At 43.4% G+C, this 19,470-nt stretch overlaps 1 protein-coding gene across 1 annotated transcript; it reads left to right on the forward strand.

Annotated features, from left to right (window-relative positions):
* Positions 1-6,148: 6,148 nt before the first annotated feature.
* Positions 6,149-19,440, forward strand: PDZK1 (PDZ domain containing 1). The gene is made up of 9 exons (XM_073577170.1): positions 6,149-6,226; positions 7,600-7,811; positions 9,054-9,330; positions 9,758-9,894; positions 14,025-14,220; positions 15,819-16,015; positions 16,175-16,417; positions 16,994-17,761; positions 18,989-19,440. Exons 2-9 carry the CDS (start codon positions 7,602-7,604, stop codon positions 19,040-19,042), a joined length of 2,082 nt encoding a protein of 693 aa, XP_073433271.1. The 5' UTR covers positions 6,149-6,226; positions 7,600-7,601; the 3' UTR covers positions 19,043-19,440.
* The last annotated feature ends 30 nt before the right edge of the window (positions 19,441-19,470 follow it).

A 19,470-nucleotide genomic window follows, 5' to 3' on the forward strand; every position in this document is an offset into this window, starting at 1 on the left:
AGGCGTCATGAAAAGTCATGACAATACGACCCATGACGCCTTTGTGGCATCATGAATTGATTGCCCCCCTGCGGGTCGGGTGACTGGGGTCACTGAAAGGTCACCAGACCCGCACACAAAGGACCCTTCAGAGTTAACACCTGGGGGCGCGGCTTAGCCCCCACGTGCCTACGATCGCTCTGATTGGCTGTTAAAAGTGAAACTGCCAATCAGAGCGATTGTAATATTTCACCAATGAAAATTGGTGAAATATTACAATCCAGCCATGGCCGATGCTGAAATAGCATCGGACATGGCTGGAGACCGAGACCCGACCCCCCCCACACCGACTGATGGCACCGATCGGCTGCCGCCACCGTCTGATGGCACCGATCAGCAGCCGCCATCATAATCTGCCCCCCCGCCTTCCCTCCGCCCCCCGCCCTCTGATCACCCCTCTCACCCTCCGATCACCCCCTCTCACCCTCCTTTGTGCCTCCGACCTCCCACTATCCGTCTCGGTGTCCCGCCGTCCAGCGTCATGGGCGCTGCCATCTTGGAAGATGGCGGGCGCATGCGCAGTGCGCCGAATCGAATCTGCAATGCTGCAGATTCATTCATTTATTTTGATCACTATGATAAACTTTCATAGTGATCAAAATAAAAAAAAAAGTAAATCACCGCCCCCCTTATCACCCCCATAGGTAGGGACAAATAATAAAATAAAAAAATACATATTTTTTTATTTTTCCATTAGGGCTAGGGTTAGGGTTAGGGTTGGAATTAGGGTTAGGGTTAGAAATAGGGTTAGGGTTGGACTAAGGGTTAGGGTTGGACTTAGGGTTAGGGTTGGAATTAGGGTTAGGGTTGGAATTAGGGATGGGATTAGGGTTAGGGTTGTAATTGGGATTTGGGTTGGGTTGGGGTTGTGATTACAGTTAGGCTTGTGGTTAGGGTTAGAGTTGGGATTTCGTTAGGGGTGTGTTGGGATTAGGGTTGTGGTTAGGGTTATGATTAGGGTTGGGATTAGGGTTAGGGGTGTGTTGGGGTTAGGGTTGGAGATAGAATTGAGGGGTTTCCACTGTTTAGGCACATCACGGGGTCTCCAAACGCGACATGGAGCCACCATTTATTCCAGCCAATTTTGGGTTCAAAATGTCAAACAGTGCTCCCTCCATTTCGAGCCCCGACGTGTGCCCAAACAGTGGTGTACCCCCACTTATGGGGTATCAGCGTACTCAGGAAAAATTGCACAACAACTTTGGGGGTCTAATTTCTCCTGTTACCCATGGGAAAATAAAAAAATGGGGGCTAAAATAATTATTTTTGTGGAAAAAAAATGATTTTTTATTTTCACGGTTCTGCGTTATAAACTTCTGTGAAGCACTTCGGGGTTCAATGTGCTCACCACACATCTAGATAAGTTCCTTGGGGGTCTAGTTTCCAAAATGGGGTCATTTGTGGGGGGTTTCCACTGTTTAGGTACATCAGGGGCTCTGCAAACGTAACATGACGCCCACAGACCATTCCATCAAGTCGACATTTCAAAACGTCACTACTTCCATTCCGAGCCCCAACGTGTCCCCGAACAGTGGTCCCCCCCACTTATGGGGTACCAGTGTACTCAAGACAAACTGGACAACAACTTTTGGGGTCCAATTTATCCTGTTACCCTTGTGAAAATAAAAAATAGTGGACTAAAAATCATTTTTTGAGGAAAAAAATATTTTTATTTTAACGGCTCTGCGTTAAAAACTTCTGTGAAGCACCTGGGGGTTCAAAGTGCTCACTATGCATCTAGATAAGGGGGTCTAGTTTCCAAAATGGGGTCATTTGTGGGGGAGCTCCAAAGTTTACGCACACAGGGGCTCTGCAAACACGACATGGTGTCCGCTAACGATTGGAGCTAATCTTCCATTCAAAAAGTCAAATGACGTTCCTTCCCTTCTGAGCAATGCCGTGCGCTCAAACAGTGGTTCCCCCCCACATATGGGGTACCAGCGTACTCAGGACAAACTGGACAACAACTTTTGGGGTCCAATTTATCCTGTTACCCTTGGGAAAATAAAAAATAGCGGGCTAAAAAATCATTTTTGAGGGAAAAAAAAATATATTTTTATTTTCATGGCTCTGCGTTTATAAACTTCTGTGAAGAACTTGGGGGTTCAAAGTGCTCACTACACATCTAGATAAGTTCCTTGGGGGTTCTAGTTTCCAAAATGGGGTCACTTGTGGGGGTTTCTACTGTTTAGGCACACAGGGACTCTGCAAACGCCACATGACGCACGCAGAACATTCCATCAAAGTCTTCATTCCAAAATGGCACTCCTTCCCTTCTGAGCTCTCCCGTGCTCCCAAACAGTGGTTCCCCCCACATATGGGGTATCGGTATACTCAGGACAAATTGCACAACAACTTTTGTGGTTCAATTTCTCCTGTTAGCCTTGTGAAAATAAAAAATAGCGGGCTAAAAAATCATTTTTGAGCAAAAAAAAAGATTTTTTATTTTCACTGCTCTGCGTTATAAACTTCTGTGAAGCACTTGGGGGTTCAAAGTGCTCACCACACATCTAGATAAGTTCCTTCGGGGGTCTAGTTTCCAAAATAGGGTCACTTGTGGGGGAGCTCCAATGTTTAGGCACACAGGGGCTCTCCAAATGCGACATGGTGTCCGCTAACGATTGGAGCTAATTTTCCAATCAAAAAGTCAAATGGCGCTCCTTCCCTTCCGGGCCCTGCCGTGCACCCAAACAGTGGTTTATGACCACATATGAGATTTCAATGTACTCAGGAGAAATTGCCCAACAAATTTTAGGATCCATTTTATCCTGTTGCCCATGTGAAAATGAAAAAACTTGAGACTAAATAAAATTTTTGTGAAAAAAAAAGTACTTTTTTTTTTTACGGATCAATTCGTGAAGCACCTGGGGGTTCAAAGTGCTCACTATGCATCTAGATAAGTTCCTTGGAGGGTCAAGTTTCCAAAATGGGGTCACTTGTGGGGGAGCTCCAATGTTTAGGCGCACAGTGGCTCTCCAAACGCGACATGGCAACCGCTAAATATTCAAGCATATTTTCCATTCAAAAAGTCAAATGGCGCTCCTTGCCTTCTGAGCCCTGCCGTGCGCCCAAACAGTGGTTTATGACCACATATGAGGTATCGGTGTACTCAGGAGAAATTGCCCAACAAATATTAGGATACATTTTATTCTGTTACCCATGTGAAAATGAAAAAACTGATGCTAAAAGAAAATTTTGGTTGGAAAAATTAAAATGTCCATTTTTTCATTCCATGTTGCTTTAGTTCCTGTGAAGCACCTGAAGGGTTAATAGTCTTCTTGAATATAGTTTTGAGTAGTTTGAGGGGTGCAGTTTTTAGAATGGTGTCACTTTTGGGTATTTTCTGCCATATAGACCCCTCAAAGTGACTTCAAATGTGAGGTGGTCCCTAAAAAAAATGGTTTTGTAAATTTTGTTGTAAAAATGAGAAATCGCTGGTCAACTTTTAACCCTTATAACTTCCTAACGAAAAAAAATGTTGTTTCCAAAATTGTGCTAATGTAAAGTAGACATGTGGGAAATGTTATTTATTAACTATTTTGTGTCACATAACTCTCTGGTTTAACAGAATAAAAATTCAAAATTTGAAAATTACAAAATGTTCAAAATTTTCGCCAAATTTCCTTTTTTTCACAAATAAACACAAAAATTATCGACCTAAATTTACCACAAACATGAAGCCCAATATGTTACGAAAAAACAATCTCGGAATCGCTAGGATGCGTTGAAGCGTTCCTGAGTTATTACCTCATAAAGGGACATTGGTCAGAATTGCAAAAAATGGCCAGATCATTAAGGTCAAAATAGGCTGGGTCATGAAGGGGTTAATACTTTGTTGCGCCACCTTTTCCTGTGATTACAGCTGCAAGTCGCTTGGGGTATGTCTCTATCAGTTTTGTACATCGAGAGACTGAAATTCTTGCCCATTCTTCTTTGGCAAACAGCTCGAGCTCAGTGAGGTTGGATGGAGATCGTTTGTGAACAGTAGTTTTCAGCTCTTTCCACAGATTCTCGATTGGATTCAAATCTGGACTTTGACTTGGCCATTCTAACACCTGGATACGTTTATTTGTGAACCATTCCATTGTAGATTTTGCTTTATGCTTGGGATCATTGTCTTGTTGTAAGACAAATCTCCGTCTCAGTCTCAGGTCTTTGCAGACTCCAACAGGTTTTCTTCAAGAATGGTCCTGTATTTGGCTCCATCCATCTCCCCATCAATTTTAACCATCTTCCCTGTCCCTGCTGAGAATTGCCAAACTTGAAGAAAAGCTAATAATTATCGTTATCTACATTGTAAGGAAGCTACTAGACACATAGTTGATGAGAGGTATGCATCACAGATATGGTTGTCGTCTGTGATGTAATCATGGAGTATTGCGCTAGTGCATATAGCACTAAGAGGATTGTTTGGTGCATCTGAGCCAGGTTTTTTGGGCAGCCTGAGAGATGGGCGGGTGTGACGTGTGGCAAAAGTGGACCCTCTGGGTCGCGTCACCGAAGCTCCCAGGAGCGAGCAGACCAGGTGGTGCCGACCCGTATACAGGGATTGTTAGGGGCAGGCTCGAGGGATTCGAATACGGTGACTGCTGATACCAAGAGGGACGGCTCAAGTGGGGATGAGAGAGCCCAACCGGGGCTGAGACAAGGCTGACACGGCAGAAGGTCAGGCCATTATTTTTGAACCATTCCATTGTAGATTTTGCTTTATGTTTGCGATCATTGTCTTGTTGGAAGACAAATCTCCATCCGAGTCTCAGGTATTTTGCAGACTCCAGCAGGTTTTCTTCAAGAATGGTCCTGTATTTGGCTCCATCCATCTTCCCATCAATTTTAACCATCTTCCCTGTCCCTGCTGAAGAAAAGCAGGCCCAAACCATGATGCTGCCACCAGCATTCTTGACAGTGGGGATGGTGTGTTCAGGGTGATGAGCTGTGTTGCCTTTACGCCAAACATATCGTTTGGCATTGTTGCCAAAAAGTTCGATTCTGGTTTCATCTGACCAGAGCATCTTCTTCCATATGTTTGGTGTGTCTCCCAGGTGACTTGTTGCAAACTTTAAACGACACTTTTTATGGATATCTTTGAGAAATGTCTTTCTTCTTGCCACTCTTCCATAAAGGCCAGATTTGTGCAGTGTATGACTGATTGTTGTCCTATGGACAGGCTGTCCCACCTCAGCTGTAGATCTCTGCAGTTCATCCAGAGTGATCATGGGCCTCTTGGCTGCATCTCTGATCAGTCTTCTCCTTGTTTGAGATGAAAGTTTAGAGGGACGGCCGGGTCTTGGTAGATTTGCAGTGGTATGATACTCCTTCCATTTCATTATGATCGCTTGCACAGTGCTCCTTGGGATTTTAAAGTTTACGAAATCATTTTGTATCCAAATCTGGCTTTAAACTTCTCCACAAGAGTATCACGGACCTGCCTGTTGTGTTCCTTGGTCTTCATGATGCTCTCTGTGCTACAAACAGAACTCTGAGACTATCACAGAGAAGGTGCATTTATACGGAGACTTGATTACACACAGGTGGATTATATTTATCATCACTTGTCATTTAGGACAACATTGGATCATTCAGAGATCCACAATGAACTTCTGGAGTGAGTTTGATGCGCTGAAAGTAAAGGGGCCGATTAATATTGCACGCCCAACTTTTCAGTTTTTGAATTTCCCAAAAAATGTAAAATAACCAATAAATTTCGTTCCACTTCACAATTGTGTCCCACTTGTTGTTGATTCTTCACCAGAAATTTACATTTGGTATCTTTATGCTTGAAGCATGATATGTGGGAAAAGGTTGAAAAGTATATATATACACACACACACACATTGAAATAAATGTATATATACCGTATATATTTCTATTCAATTCATTTTTTTATACTTTTTTCTTACTCTATTTTTTTATATTTTTATATTATAGGTTTTTTCAATCTTTGTATACTTTATATATGTTTTTTATTATCATATAATATATATATTGTATTGTACTATGCAGTGCTAACAGTAATAGTCCTGACAGGAGATAAAATTCCCTGGTTATCCACTAATGCAGAGTTAAATAGATCATCTTTTAATTCAACCTTTGCCCAACCAAAGTCCAGCTGATCCGTGCCAACTCAAGGTAAGACTTAATCCTCAGCGAGAGGACAGGCAGCCGACCTCCCCACCACATCTGACAGGTAAGGCTTGGGTGGCTGTGTGTGTAGACTATATAGAGGGGTTTATTATTTAGTGCCCAGAGCTGCAGATTATTTATAAGGGATTTTATATTGGAACACAATCTGCAAGCAGCAAGAAGCCTGACGGGAAAAGCTCCATCCACTCCGTGTGGAACTTATTGCAGGCTTTGGAAATGTTTTCCCCTAAATGCGTGCAGTAGAACGTCAGTCCTTTTGGTTTGGAGACTTTTCTAGATTGTGGGCAGCACTATATTTGGTATTTTGTGGTCTTTATGACTTTTCTAAAAGAGAGAATTTGAGCAAAACCTAATTCCAAAAACATGTAAGTAACATTTTACATCTCAGACATTAACTGCGCATCCTTAAGAGCTGTCATCTATCTCTGATAATTGCGAGTTCCACCTCTATCTCAAAAAACGGGGCCCTCTTTTAAAAGTTCCACCTCTAGAACGAGAGTTCTCACACCCCTATCAAACTTGGGGAGGTGGCCACCAAGTCAAGGTTGAAAATGAATGGATAGGTGGGCGCGGATGTTCCCATCTCCCCATTAAACTTTGTATCCCCGGCTGCCTCTCCATTCCTTCACTGCCTGGAGGCGATGGCCTTCTCACCAAGGTCAATCGCTCAACATGGACCGGGGTTTGGGAGGCCCAGTACCAACAGATAAATGTGAATCCCAAAGGTGGGATTTGCCTCTGTCAAACGTTTCCTGCATATATGCCTTAAATGTCTATGGTTGGAATACCCATTAAAACATCTCGACCCCATGTCAAATTCACAAGACGCTAACTTATAGGGTCCTGTTATATGAGATCATGCTGTAGCTGCTCCATCTGCCCGTGACAGTCACCGGGGATTCATCTTCACCGTGCAGCTAAAATTTACTCAAAACTGTGGCAAAACCCTGGAGTTTTGCACCGATTATGCAAAGACAGGAGCAAAAAAAGCTTCAGGTGGTAGGAGATCACTTGGTGATGACCTGTTACTCTTGAAATCAGCCTCATAGTCAAAGAGGCAGCCAGAGCACCCGACGAGTAGAATTAGCCGAAAAGCACCCAAAGTAGAACTTTCCAGACTCCCAACTAAAGGCATATTGGAATTTTCAGGTTGGGGTAGAATCGTCCTTTGACTTATTGTTGAGATATTTTTTCTTTCTTTCTATCTTGTGACCTCTGGACAATGAAGAAAGTTCTTCGCGGAAAAAGGGAACTTGGAAACTATTTTTATTGATGGGTTAGATATGATAATGGCGGCCATACTGATTATAACCCAGCCGAAGTGTAGCATTACTGGATGATGACTCCTACTCCGATAGTTGCCTTCATTTTCCCTCTCCCCGGTCTATAACACATATGTATATTCCTCTACCACAGACATGGCCCTGGACGCCAAACTCCGTGAGTGCTCTTTAACCAAAAAGGATGGAAAAGGCTATGGATTTTTCTTGCGCGTCGAGCAGGATGTACCCGGTCACCTTGTCCGGTCGGTGGAGAGTGGAAGCATCGCAGATAAAGCTGGGTTAAAAGATGGAGACCGAGTCCTGAAGGTCAATGGGAAGTTTGTGGATGACATGGAACACGCTAAGGTAACAGACACTTTTCTAGACTTGATAAATGGATGAACTTAGATGCCAGTCTCTTCAATGGGGTTATCCAGCAGAATTTCCCTGGCAACCAGTTCTTCCCTGAAAACTCAGATCGCAAGCATTTGACAGGGCAGGAAAGAGGTAAATTGACTGTATTAGGTTTGGGTGAGTCTTATTACTCTTTAATATCCAAAGCTAATCATATAAAATGACCAATATTCTTAAAAAAAAGCTACCTTTTTTTTTCTTTTGCCAAGGGCTCCTATCTAAGACTGTGTCTCCATGGTTACAGACTACAAACAAACCCTTTGTAGTCAGATCCTGTAACCAGGTTATATCAGTCTAACTTATTTCAGTAGCTTAGTAAGTGGTAGAGTATGGGGACAAATTATATGGAGGAGGCCATGCCATGGAGACCACACCAACTTGGGGATGTGGAGGCGTCCACTGCCCATTCTTTCCGAATGGCAGTTTATATGTCTATGAATATTTGCTTTTCAAAAATCAGGACTTTTATAGCGGTATAAAGAAGTGATCACCTATCCAGCGGATTACCGACAACTTGTTGATGGGTGGGGGTTCAATTGTTGGAAACGTCCCTGTTAGCAGAGTGGATGCTTCACTGCCACTTCATTCATTACCAATGGGGCTGCTGAGCATTGCATTCCGGCAACCGTATAGGGAATGAATGGAGCTGCGGTGGGAAATGTCCAGTTTTGGATACTGTTTACATTAAACCGACCCCTTCTGGATTTCCGAGACACTGTTGAAAAATATGTTAATCTGATTCAGCAGAGACGAGGAGGAGCGGCGGTCACAACATACATAGGGACTCTCTTTTAAAAGTCTAAGGGACGTGCTGTCTTGGAAGCATCTAATTTACATGGAGACACCACATACGTGGTGAAGTAGAAGCACCATGACTGCACGCATGTCAGACTACGCAGTTTTTTTTTTGTCGTCTGTAACCCAGGGGACACATGGATCCGTACAGGAACTGTAGCCACCGATAGGATGCAGCCAAAGGGACATCGTGCTGCCACAGTGTTGGCTGTGACTAAAGAATAAGTTGTCTCATTGAAGGATGAGCACGTTTCGGCAGGCTAGATTGTGTCAAACTACAACTCCCATGATTGCGGCTCTCACGGTTTGCTTGGGAGCTATTTTTTCTCAGGGCAGAGGTTGCTTTTTCATGTCCTGCAGCAGTGTCATGATGGTGATTTTGGGTTTGACCATCCACAGGTGGTGGAGATGATTCAAGCCAGTGGTTCGTCTGTGACTGTGACAGTTCAGGACGAAGTTTCTTACTTAAATTCCAAGAAGAGTTCAGCGGATCAATCTGGAAATAAAGTACCGTCTGAGAATAAAGCACCGTCTGAGAATAAAGCACCGTCTGAGAATAAAGCACCATCTGAGAATAAAGCAACAACTGAGAATAAAGCAGAGACGCCAAAACCAAGGCTCTGCTACTTGGTGAAAGGCAAAAGTTCTTTCGGATTCTCCTTAAAGGCGCCAAAAGGTAAGACGTCAGAAAGTGTCCAGGGATAAAGAAAAATGTTGGCTTTCTTCCTAAGACAGCACCACATCCGTCTGTGAGTTGTGTCCGATATTGCAACTCGACTACATTAAAGTGAATGGCGTTGGGCTACAAAACCACATACAACCTGTGGACAGTGGTGGTGCTTCATTTTTTTACGAGAGCAGCCTTTTTATCCACGACGAACCATTATAATAGAACAACCTAGTCTTTATATGGATAATACTATGGCATGCCCCACTTTCAGGATGCAGATTAGTCTACTCAATCAGTTGGATGTTGCACCAAAATCCTCAAAGTTGGGTTGCTTAGTCTAAAAAGAACCTCTGGCCACTGTCATAATCCTCTGACAATATTGATATTATACATTTATTCAGATATGCTTCTCATGGGATTTCCTGCCCTTTAGGCATCAAAGGCTTTTTCCTGGACACCCTGGCAGCAGGTGGCGTGGCCGCTACAGCCGGCGTCAAGGAAGGTGACCGCTTAATCGAAATAAATGGCAAGAACATTGAATCTGACACCTACGATCAACTGGTCAAGAAGGTAAGTTTATATCTGGGGGTACGGCTTTTAGGCAGAGGCAGCAGTCACACAAGGGCCCTGGTGCCTAAGCAACAGGATCGGATTCAGGTTTATATGGGTCTTTGGGAGACAGAGTCCCAACAGGAACTTTTTCCCCTTACAATTTTTTACGTCGATAGAGCTGTATAAGGGCTTGTTGGTTTTTTTTGTAGTACAAGCTGTAGTTTTTATCATTAATATTTTGGGGTCCATGCAACATTATAGTCTCTTTATTTCTACTATTTTTTAAAGCATGGCTGACACAGGGGCCTCCAGTAGACCCCCATCTGCCATGACATCACCATTTGCAACCCCCCCAATCCTGTTGCAAGCAGGTTCAAGGTTAAACTGCTGAGCATGCAGAATTCGGAGAGTTGAGCGACTGGAGACCACGGGTAGATAGAAGGAATGCTGGAAACCGCAGGCAATGCGGCAGGAAACTTCCAGGAGACCGCAGGCAGGATGCTAGAAACCGCAGGTGGGTGGGAAATGTCCATATCACAGGCAGGAGGACAGGAGATGTCCAAGAGACTGTAGGTAGGAGACATTTAGGCGACCACAGGCAAGTGAGATGGTGAAAACTGATGGTAGGCGGGCAATGTCCAGGAGAACACAGACAAGCAGGTGGGACGCTGGAGGTTGCTGGCAGGTGGGAGACTTGTAGGAGGCGGGAGATACTCAGGAGACCACAGGGGAGCAAGCGTTATGCAGGAAACCGCAGGCAAGATGGAGACGTCGTGGAGAGCACAGGCAGACACATAGCGAGGTTGAGCTAAAAGTCTTAATAAAGTCTTGGAAGCCGTAAGCGGACATGAGACATCCTGGAAGCCGCAGGTGGACACGTAGCAACGGCAAACTAAAAGTCTTAAAGTCTTGGAAGCCGCAGGCAGACATGTAGAAGGGTTAACGGAAGCCGCAGACACACAAACTAAAAGTCATACTAGAAAGTCTCAATTCCAAGACACAGGTGTGTGTCTTGGGATGCCTTATATTGGTCTTGGAAGTTGAACACATGGGAGCACACGGGGCTACTTGCAAAGTCTAATGTGGAGCACAAGAAAAGTCTAGTGGACCGGGGTAAGGGAAGCAAAGCAAGGATCCGTGACATGTATAACATCTATATTCAATGAGGTCCCCCCAGTGGTGGCTTCAGGCAGTCAGAATTTTATTGTTAACCCTTTCACTACAGATGCTTTTCACAAAATTAGAAAATCATCATTTCAGTTCTTCAATACAAAAAGTGACTCTTCTATATTCTATAGAGTCATTACTAGAGTTGAGCGACTTTGGTCGGATCGGGTTTCATGAAACAAAATTTGTTTCAGATGAAACTGGTCCGACTAGGGCAAAAAAAAGTCAAATTTTCGTCCGAAACCCAACCCCAATGCAAGTCAATGGGGATTAAAAGTCGGCATTGAGTGGATGAATGTCATCCACTCAATGCCGACTTTTATTTCCCATTGACTTACATTGGGGTCGGGTTTCGGACGAAAATTTGACTTTTTTTTGCCCTAGTCGGACCAGTTTCATCTGAAACAAATTTTGTTTCATGAAACCCGATCCGACCAAAGTCGCTCAACTCTAGTCATTACACACAGAGTGATCTATTTCACAGGTTTATTTCTGTTAATGTTGAAGACTATGGCTTACAGCTAGTGATGAGCGAGTGTACTCGTTGCTTGAGTGTCCTCAGAGTATTTTGGCGTGCTCGGAGATTTACTTTTCGTCGTCTTAGCTGTTTGATTTGCGACTGCTAGACAGCTTCAATACATGTGAGGAATGCCTGTTTGTTAGGGAATACCGACATGTATTCAGCCTGTCTTGCAGCCGCAAATCATGCAGCTGAGATGACAAAAAATAGATCTCCGAGCATGCCAAAATGCTCGGGATCACACGAGCATGCACGGGGAGACCCGAGCAACAATGCTACTCGCCCATCACTACTTACAGCCAATGAAAACCCAAGTCATTAGCTCAGTAAATTAGAATTCACAAAAAACAACTGTAAAGGCTCCTAAGCGTTTATAAAGGTCCCTTAGTCTGTTTCAGTAGCTCCACAATCATGGGGAAGACTGGTGGCCTGACAGATGTCCAGAAGGCAGTCACTGAAACACTCCACAAGGAGGGGAAGCAAAAAAAGGTCATTGCTAAAGAAGCCGGCTGTTCACAGAGTGCTGAATCCAAGCAGATTATAAGAAAGTGGAGTGGAAGAAAAAAGTGTGGTAGAAAAAGGTGCACAAGCAACCGGGATAACCGCAGCCTGGAAAGGATTGTTAGGAAAAGGCCATTCAAAAATTTGGGGGAGATGCACAAGGAGTGGACTGCTGCTGGAGTCATTGCTTCACACCACACACAGACGTATCCAGGACATGGGCTACAAGTGTCACATTCCTTGTGTCAGCCACTCATGACCAATAGACAACGCCAGAAGCACCTGCGCACTGCAATACTCGGCTCTGCCCTCAAGTGGGCAAATCAGTATGCCTGCGCAGGAGCCGCAACTGAATCAAGCAAGGAAGAGGACATAGAATGGCGGTGGCTGCAGTTTACATGAGAAAAATGAGGTGACAGGTTCCCTTTAATTCCACAGTGCTTTACAGACATTATTTGCAAGGTTCCTGATAGGGAATTTAGATTGTGAGCCCCATCAGTATGCCTTTATAAAGTGGGAGGAAATCCACGCAAACACGGGGAGAACATATAAACTTCTTGCAGATGTTGTTGTTCTTGGTGGGATTTGAACCTAGAACCCCAGCACTGCAAGGCTGCAGTGCTATCCACTGTCATCTACTGGTGTAGATCCACTGTGTTTTATCAAGACCAAAGTCAGCGCAGCCGTCTACCAGGACATGTTAGAGCTCTTCATGCTTCCCTCTGCCGACAAGCTTTTTGGAGATGGAAATGTCGTTCTCCAGCAGGACGTGGCCCCTGTCCACACGGCCAAAAGGACCAATACCTGGTGTACACACAACAGTATCACTGGGCTTGATTGGCAGCAAACTCGCCTGACCTTAACCCCATAGAGAATCTATGGAGTATTGTCAAGAGGAAGATGAGAGACACCAGACCCAACAATGCAGACGAGCTGAAGGCTGCTATCAAAGCAACCTTGGCTTCCATAACCCCTCAGCAGTGCCACAGGCTGATCCCCTCCATGCCACGCCGCATTGATGCAGTAATTGATGCCAATGGAGCCCCGACCAAGTATTGAGTGAATTTACTGATCATACATTTCAGGAGGACAACATTTCAGATTTTACAATCAATTTTTCATGGTGGTGTTATAAAATATTCTAATTTACTGAGATAATGACTTTTGGGTTGTCATTGGCTGTAAGCCATAATCATCAACATTAACAGTAATAAACATGTGGAATAGATCACTCTGTGTGTAATGACTCTATAGAATAGAGGAGAGTCACTTTTTGCATTGAAGAACTGAAATAAATTAATTTTTTGATGCTATTCTAATTTTGTGAGAAGCTCCTGTAGGTAGTCTCCTCCAGTTTTTGGCAGAAGACTGAACTTTTAAAAATAAAAATAAAAAAAAAAAAAAACAAAAGTGCCATTTTTTGAGCCAAGAATTGCAACTTTTTTCCAACAATTCCCAGTTATAAAAAGTGTTAAGAAATGGGCCGCAGTTTACTGGGAAAGTGTCTGCTGTGTGGCACAATTATACTTTTCTCTTTTCATTTTCTGACTTGGTACAAGTCACCAAACTTTTCCTTACAGTAGTGTTTGAAAAAGTTGTTAAATGTTATAAAAAAAATTCTAATTGTTTTAATTTGACAGAATTTTCAATATCTCGGCTTGCGGTCAGTGAAGGGGAGCACTGTCATCACCATGACCGGATTATGCTCCGCTGTCACGCGTTCTCATACGGGACATTAGAAGAAGTTTCAGTGTCTTCGATAACGATGCAGGTTTCCATTCTCGTAGCAAGCAGAGGTCTTGATTACAACATTGAAGTGAAACACAAAAATATATTAGAAATTTGCAGAACGTCTGACGGAGCTTTAGTTACAGCGGAACCGGCCGTCCCGACAAAGTGACGGCTGATCTGATCTTGCGGCCTTGATCGGTGATATACGGCATCTCTGTGTTTCCTGCAGGTGAAGGATTCCGGAGATTCCGTCATGTTCCTGGTGGTCGATAAAGAAACCTCTGATTACTTCGATCAAAACAAGAAAAAAATCACAGCAGACCAGGCGAGCCTGCAGCTACTACCAAACCCTCCAAGGATCGTGGGGCTGGAGAAGGAAGCAGATGGCTACGGATTTTATTTGAGACAGGAGAAAAATCATAGAGGTAACGAAGAAATGTGACCGGTGGATCCACTGACCAATATAGGAATCACTTTACTGTGGGTGGGGTGGTGTGCTTAGGTTAAAAAAAAAAGGGGTCTCTAAAGAGGACCTCTCCTGAAAGGTCTGTACTTTTCCCATTGAAAACTATTGTGTTCCTGGAACTATGTATTGTGCTGTTCCCTCTGTTATTCTTCCTGGAAATATATAAATGGTCAACTGGGCAATTGTATTCCGCTGGGTGTGTCCTCACACAATCTACCACTGGCAGCGATGATTGTAAAATGCAGGGACCATTCCCTTCACAAGGGGAACAGTAACCATTTTAACAGTGGTAATTTTTCAGATATTTCCAGGAGGTGTAACTGAGGAACATACCATAGCTCTAATTTTATGAGAAACAGGTATCCCCTGTTAAATATGCATAAATGTATGGCCATGCGGGTTGTTTGTGTATATTGGGGTAGTCGGCAGTGAGCGTGGTATGCCGAAAAAATACTCGACCAACAGTTATCTGATGTTAATGGCCAGCTTAAAGAGAACCCTGTCACTCAAAAAAAATTAAGTTAAAAACCTTGTAAAAATCCCTGAGCTCCCCCTGACCCTGGTGTTTTTTTCCATTTTGTGCTGCAATGCTCCATTGCAGAAATATTCACATTTGTTTGGTTTTTTTGGAGCGTTATGAGAAATCTCTAGACATTTCTTCAGTCATCTCTGAGGGCGTGTGCTTTCACCCTTCCCCACCCAGACAGCTTAGCAGTGTTTAGGACCGCTAGATCAGATGCTGAGCTGTTATTAGCAGTCTTTGGGAGGGAACGGTGAAAGCGCACACCCTAAGAGGAGACTCTGAAGAAACACCCATCTGAGCTACAAGAAGAAATTTCACATATTGCACTCCGAAAACAACAAATGTCAATATCTCTGCAATGGAGCAACGCAGGGCGAAAAGGAAAAAAACGACAGAAACAGGGGAACTCAGGGAATTTTAAAAAGCATTTAGCTCAGTTTTTTGAGCAAGTGGCAGGTCTCTTTAAGACAATGAAGGGATAGACAGTACATTTGGGTTAATCCCACAGGCTCCATTCCCAGGGACTATCCCAGAACAATTGCACTGTTGATTAAAAAACAGTCTCCGATTCACCAACCACTGAACATCATTATCTGATTAATAAAGCAGTAAGAAACAGACAATCCTGGTCTGAGCTCTGCAGAGTCTCCTTATCATACAGGTCACAGCCTGTCAAAATATGAATAATAGGAAGCAGACCAGTTGCTAATAATGCGTTGTCAGATTGGCAGCAGCCACCTCATTTTGCCGGCAATATTAATCAGATTTTGCTAACTTTGTATTTAGGAGAACCTTTATAAAAAAAGGAAATACAACGTCACGAGACAGAGGGACTAGCTGAAGATGGGGCTGTCTTCTGCTAATCCCAACTTTTTAAGGCGACCAGCACTCGGCTTAGCCCTTCTGCCCCTTCAGCTTAGCAATTGGTGATGGTGGTTTAGGCACACGTCAAAAAATTGTTGGTTACCACAGTAAAAAAATAACCTATAACAAAACAATATCCATAAATATTGTGACTACTATGTTCTTCGCAGGTCACTTCATTGTAGAAATTGACCAGAAAAGCGCAGCACACAAAGCTGGCCTCAAGGAATATGACCGCATTGTCGCTGTGAATGGAGAATCCGTGGAGGCCTTCGAGCACGAACAGGTGGTGGAGGCCATCCAGAAGGGAGGAAACAAGACCACCCTGCTGATCTCAAACAAAGCGACAGATGAAATATACACCAAGGTAGGTGTCCGGTGTGAAGAAGGTGGATTTACTACCGAGTGTCTAGAATTTTGGTTTTTCTAGGGACCAAAAAAAATGTATTACAACCCAAAATAAAACCACCATGCCATACCAGGAGCCCAGAAGAAGAGTATAATGTTCTGAACGTTTGGTTTTCAGGCTGGCATTTCCACATTCCTATATTTGAAAACATCAAAGACCTCGACACCAATAAAAACAGAAACTCCAAAACCAACAGAAACGCTTGCCAAGCCAACCCCAGCACCGGTTAAACCTGCAGCCATCGCATCTTCTCCTGATCCAAAACACAAGCCCAGACTATGCCGACTGACGAAGGGCAGCTCAGGTTTTGGCTTTAACCTCAATGCTATCAAAGATGTCCCAGGACAGTTCCTTAAGCAGGTAAATCATTGCAGATGGTGGTGGGGATGATAGTATCAAAGACCATTGCCGACGGTGGCAACATAAAGCAAAGGTTGGGGATTGTGCTGGGCTTCAGCGTTAACACAATGGGAGAGAATACTGGGTCAAGAGAACTTCTCGAAGGGTGGGCTATGTTAACGGTTTTAGTGGTCACCTGGTTTTGGACAGTGCTCCTCTCACTACAGCAGTTTGCTACTTTGGTGTTTTATAACCTTGGGTATGTCTTTCAACCTGTCTTGATTCTTTTGAGCTATCAAGAAGATTTCCAGTGCATTTGTCAATTTTTTTTATTAACCAGATGGGTTAATATACTTTCTGCACTCCTACGTGGTTCACCTTTGGATCGAAAACCCTTTCATTACTTAAACATGGCTTCTTTATTCAGGAAGCAGGTCTTCTCTTGACCAGTCCCATTTACTTGGTCAACGATGAGTAGACAGTATGGTCACATCCAATTTTGGATAAGGAACTGCTTATACTTAGGATTTGGTTAAATTCTACCTGGATGCTCTTTATATTCCAAATTTTAAAAACATATCTTGGTTTTATTTAAAGGTTATCAAGGGTGGTCCTGCAGATGTGGCTGGAATCAAAGAAGATGATTTCTTGGTTGAAGTCAATGGTGTGAACGTGGAGAAGGAGGCTTATGATGACGTTGTGGTAAAAATCAAAGAAGCAGGAGGGAACGTTACATTACTGGTGGTTTCAAAAGAGGGTTATGAGCACTTTAAGGCACAAAACATCCCAATCACTTCATCAATGGCTGACCCCCTACTGGAAATCAAAAACCCTCCTACAAGTTCCACCCAAAATAATCCACCTAGCAAAACTGAACCTGCACCAGAAATCAAAAATCCTCCTCCTACAAGTTCCACCCAAAATAATCTACCAGGCAAAGCTGAACCTGCAACGGAAACCAAAAATCCTCCTCCTACAAGTTCCTCCCAAAATAATCCACCTAGCAAAGCTGAACCTGCACCGGAAACCCAAAATCCTCCTCCAACAACTTCCTCTCAAAATAATCCACCCAGCAAAACTGAACCTGCACCAGAAACCAAAAATCCTCCTCCTACAAGTTCCACCCAAAATAATCCATCCAGCAAAACTGAACCTGCAGCGGAAACCAAAAATCCTCCTCCTACAAGTTCCACCCAAAATAATCTACCAGGCAAAACTGAACCTGCACCGGAAACAAAAAATCCTCCTCCTACAAGTTCCACCCAAAGTAATCCACCCAGCAAAGCTGACCCTGTAGCGGAAACAAGCACCAACCAAAAAACTCCACCTAGCAAAGCAAGATCAGCTCCAGAACCCGTCGAAACGGTGAGATGAAATATTAACATGGTTTGTAAGGATTGAAAAACACATATATAAGCTCAATGTACTCTCCTGCAATAGGCAAGCAAATTTTCCTAACCATAAGGAAAGAAAATTTCATTCCGGGAACATAGGGTTTAGAAAGACAGACACATCTTTTATAGAATTAATCTTGGCAACCTCTTCCTGCAGATAGTCATGTAATGTAACAGCTTTTACCGTAAAGAATTTGTGATAACTGCTCTTACAGTAGAGAATATTATAGTGTGACCACTTTTACAACAGAAAGTCCAGCACTAAGTCTCCGCCGCTGCCCCATCCCTGTTGTTTGGCTGTAGCGCCGATTTCAACAGCGTTGCAGCCAATTACTGAGCTCAGGGGCGGTGCTGATGTAGATGACATGCTCAGTGAGTGGCTGCATCGCTGTCGATGAGACTTCCCTACAGCACCAAACAACAGAGACCAGGGCGGCAGCAGAAACACAGCACTAGACCAGGGGAGGGTAAGAAAAGCTCTTATTTTTTTATTGAAAAACGGGTTGTCCAGTTAAAAAATAATATACCTTTATACCCATGTATTTTGGGGCCAAAGATAATTTTTTGCCATTGCGATTCATTAAAAATATTTTTTTAGATTGCTTGCTTCTCTGCACAATGTTGGCTGCAGAATGAGTTAACTGAGAATCAGTCAGTGAGCTGATTCTGACTGGAGAGTATGTGACTCTCGTCTTTCTCTTTCTAAACTCATCTCGGCTGATCTATAACCACATCAAAATTCAGCTTCACGTTTGTGTGGTCTTTGGGCATAAACCCAGGACAGCTGAGTTTAGAAAGAGACAGATAAATAAATCAAAGTCAAAATAAGCTCACTTATGGATTCTCGGTCAACTCTTTCTGCAGCCAGCAATACCGTATGTGCAACGAAATACAGATCTTGTAAAATCTAAACAGTGCAAATATTTTTACGAAAAACACAATTGCAAAAATTATTTTCATCCGAAAATGCGCGCATATAACAAAAGAAAAATATTCTTAAAACATTAAATGATACAACCTGCTGAAATAGTAGAATCATCACAGGGTGAGCTATGTAGATGGTACCTGGAGGTAGACTCCAAAGGTGCACGTACACTTTGGTGGGAGTAATAGCGACATTTAATACCTCCGATTTATGGCATGTTTTACATAGTGGGATAAATCAATATCTTTTTACTGTACTGTTTCATTTATGCAGGAAACTAAACCTCCAGAGGAGTCTCCGAAAAATGATGATGACACCGCTCTGTAGACACCAAAACCAGAAGAGGTCCCACCTATGGCCAACCTATGAGGAACTCTGGAGGATTCCGCCTCCGTCAATGATACTCCGACACCAAAGCGATTGTAGCACTAATACAAGACCCAAGGTTCCGTGCCGGGTGGGCCGGGAGAGAAGCTCGTATTATTATGCCTTGGCCCCGGGTTATTTATGGCCGTTTGGTAATAATTAACCTCTGGAGAATTGTGGCAGTAAAATATTTCACTTTTATGACTTGTTTTGCATCTCTGAGGCTCGGGAGATCGACATCACGAGAGACGGCGAGAAACGAGATGGAAGTCACACGTCCAATGAGGCCGCAGCTAAAGGGCGATATCTGTCCAGAGTAAAAGTGGTTAATAAAAGTTAATTGGTGACTCCATATAGAAGTTTGTGCACGTCATCGCTTCCCTCATCCC

This window comes from Dendrobates tinctorius, unplaced genomic scaffold (assembly GCF_039654945.1).
Source record: "Dendrobates tinctorius isolate UK_male_01 unplaced genomic scaffold, ASM3965494v1 ptg000054l, whole genome shotgun sequence".
In the NCBI taxonomy this organism is placed as follows: domain Eukaryota; kingdom Metazoa; phylum Chordata; class Amphibia; order Anura; family Dendrobatidae; genus Dendrobates; species Dendrobates tinctorius.

Coding starts and splice junctions, on each gene's coding strand:
- PDZK1 (XM_073577170.1), top strand. CDS start 7,602: ATGGCCCTGGACGCCAAACTCCGTGAGTGCTCTTTAACCAAAAAGGAT. Junction 9,895..14,024: donor ACGATCAACTGGTCAAGAAG/GTAAGTTTATAT, acceptor TGTTTCCTGCAG/GTGAAGGATTCCGGAGATTC. Junction 17,762..18,988: donor CTCCAGAACCCGTCGAAACG/GTGAGATGAAAT, acceptor TCATTTATGCAG/GAAACTAAACCTCCAGAGGA.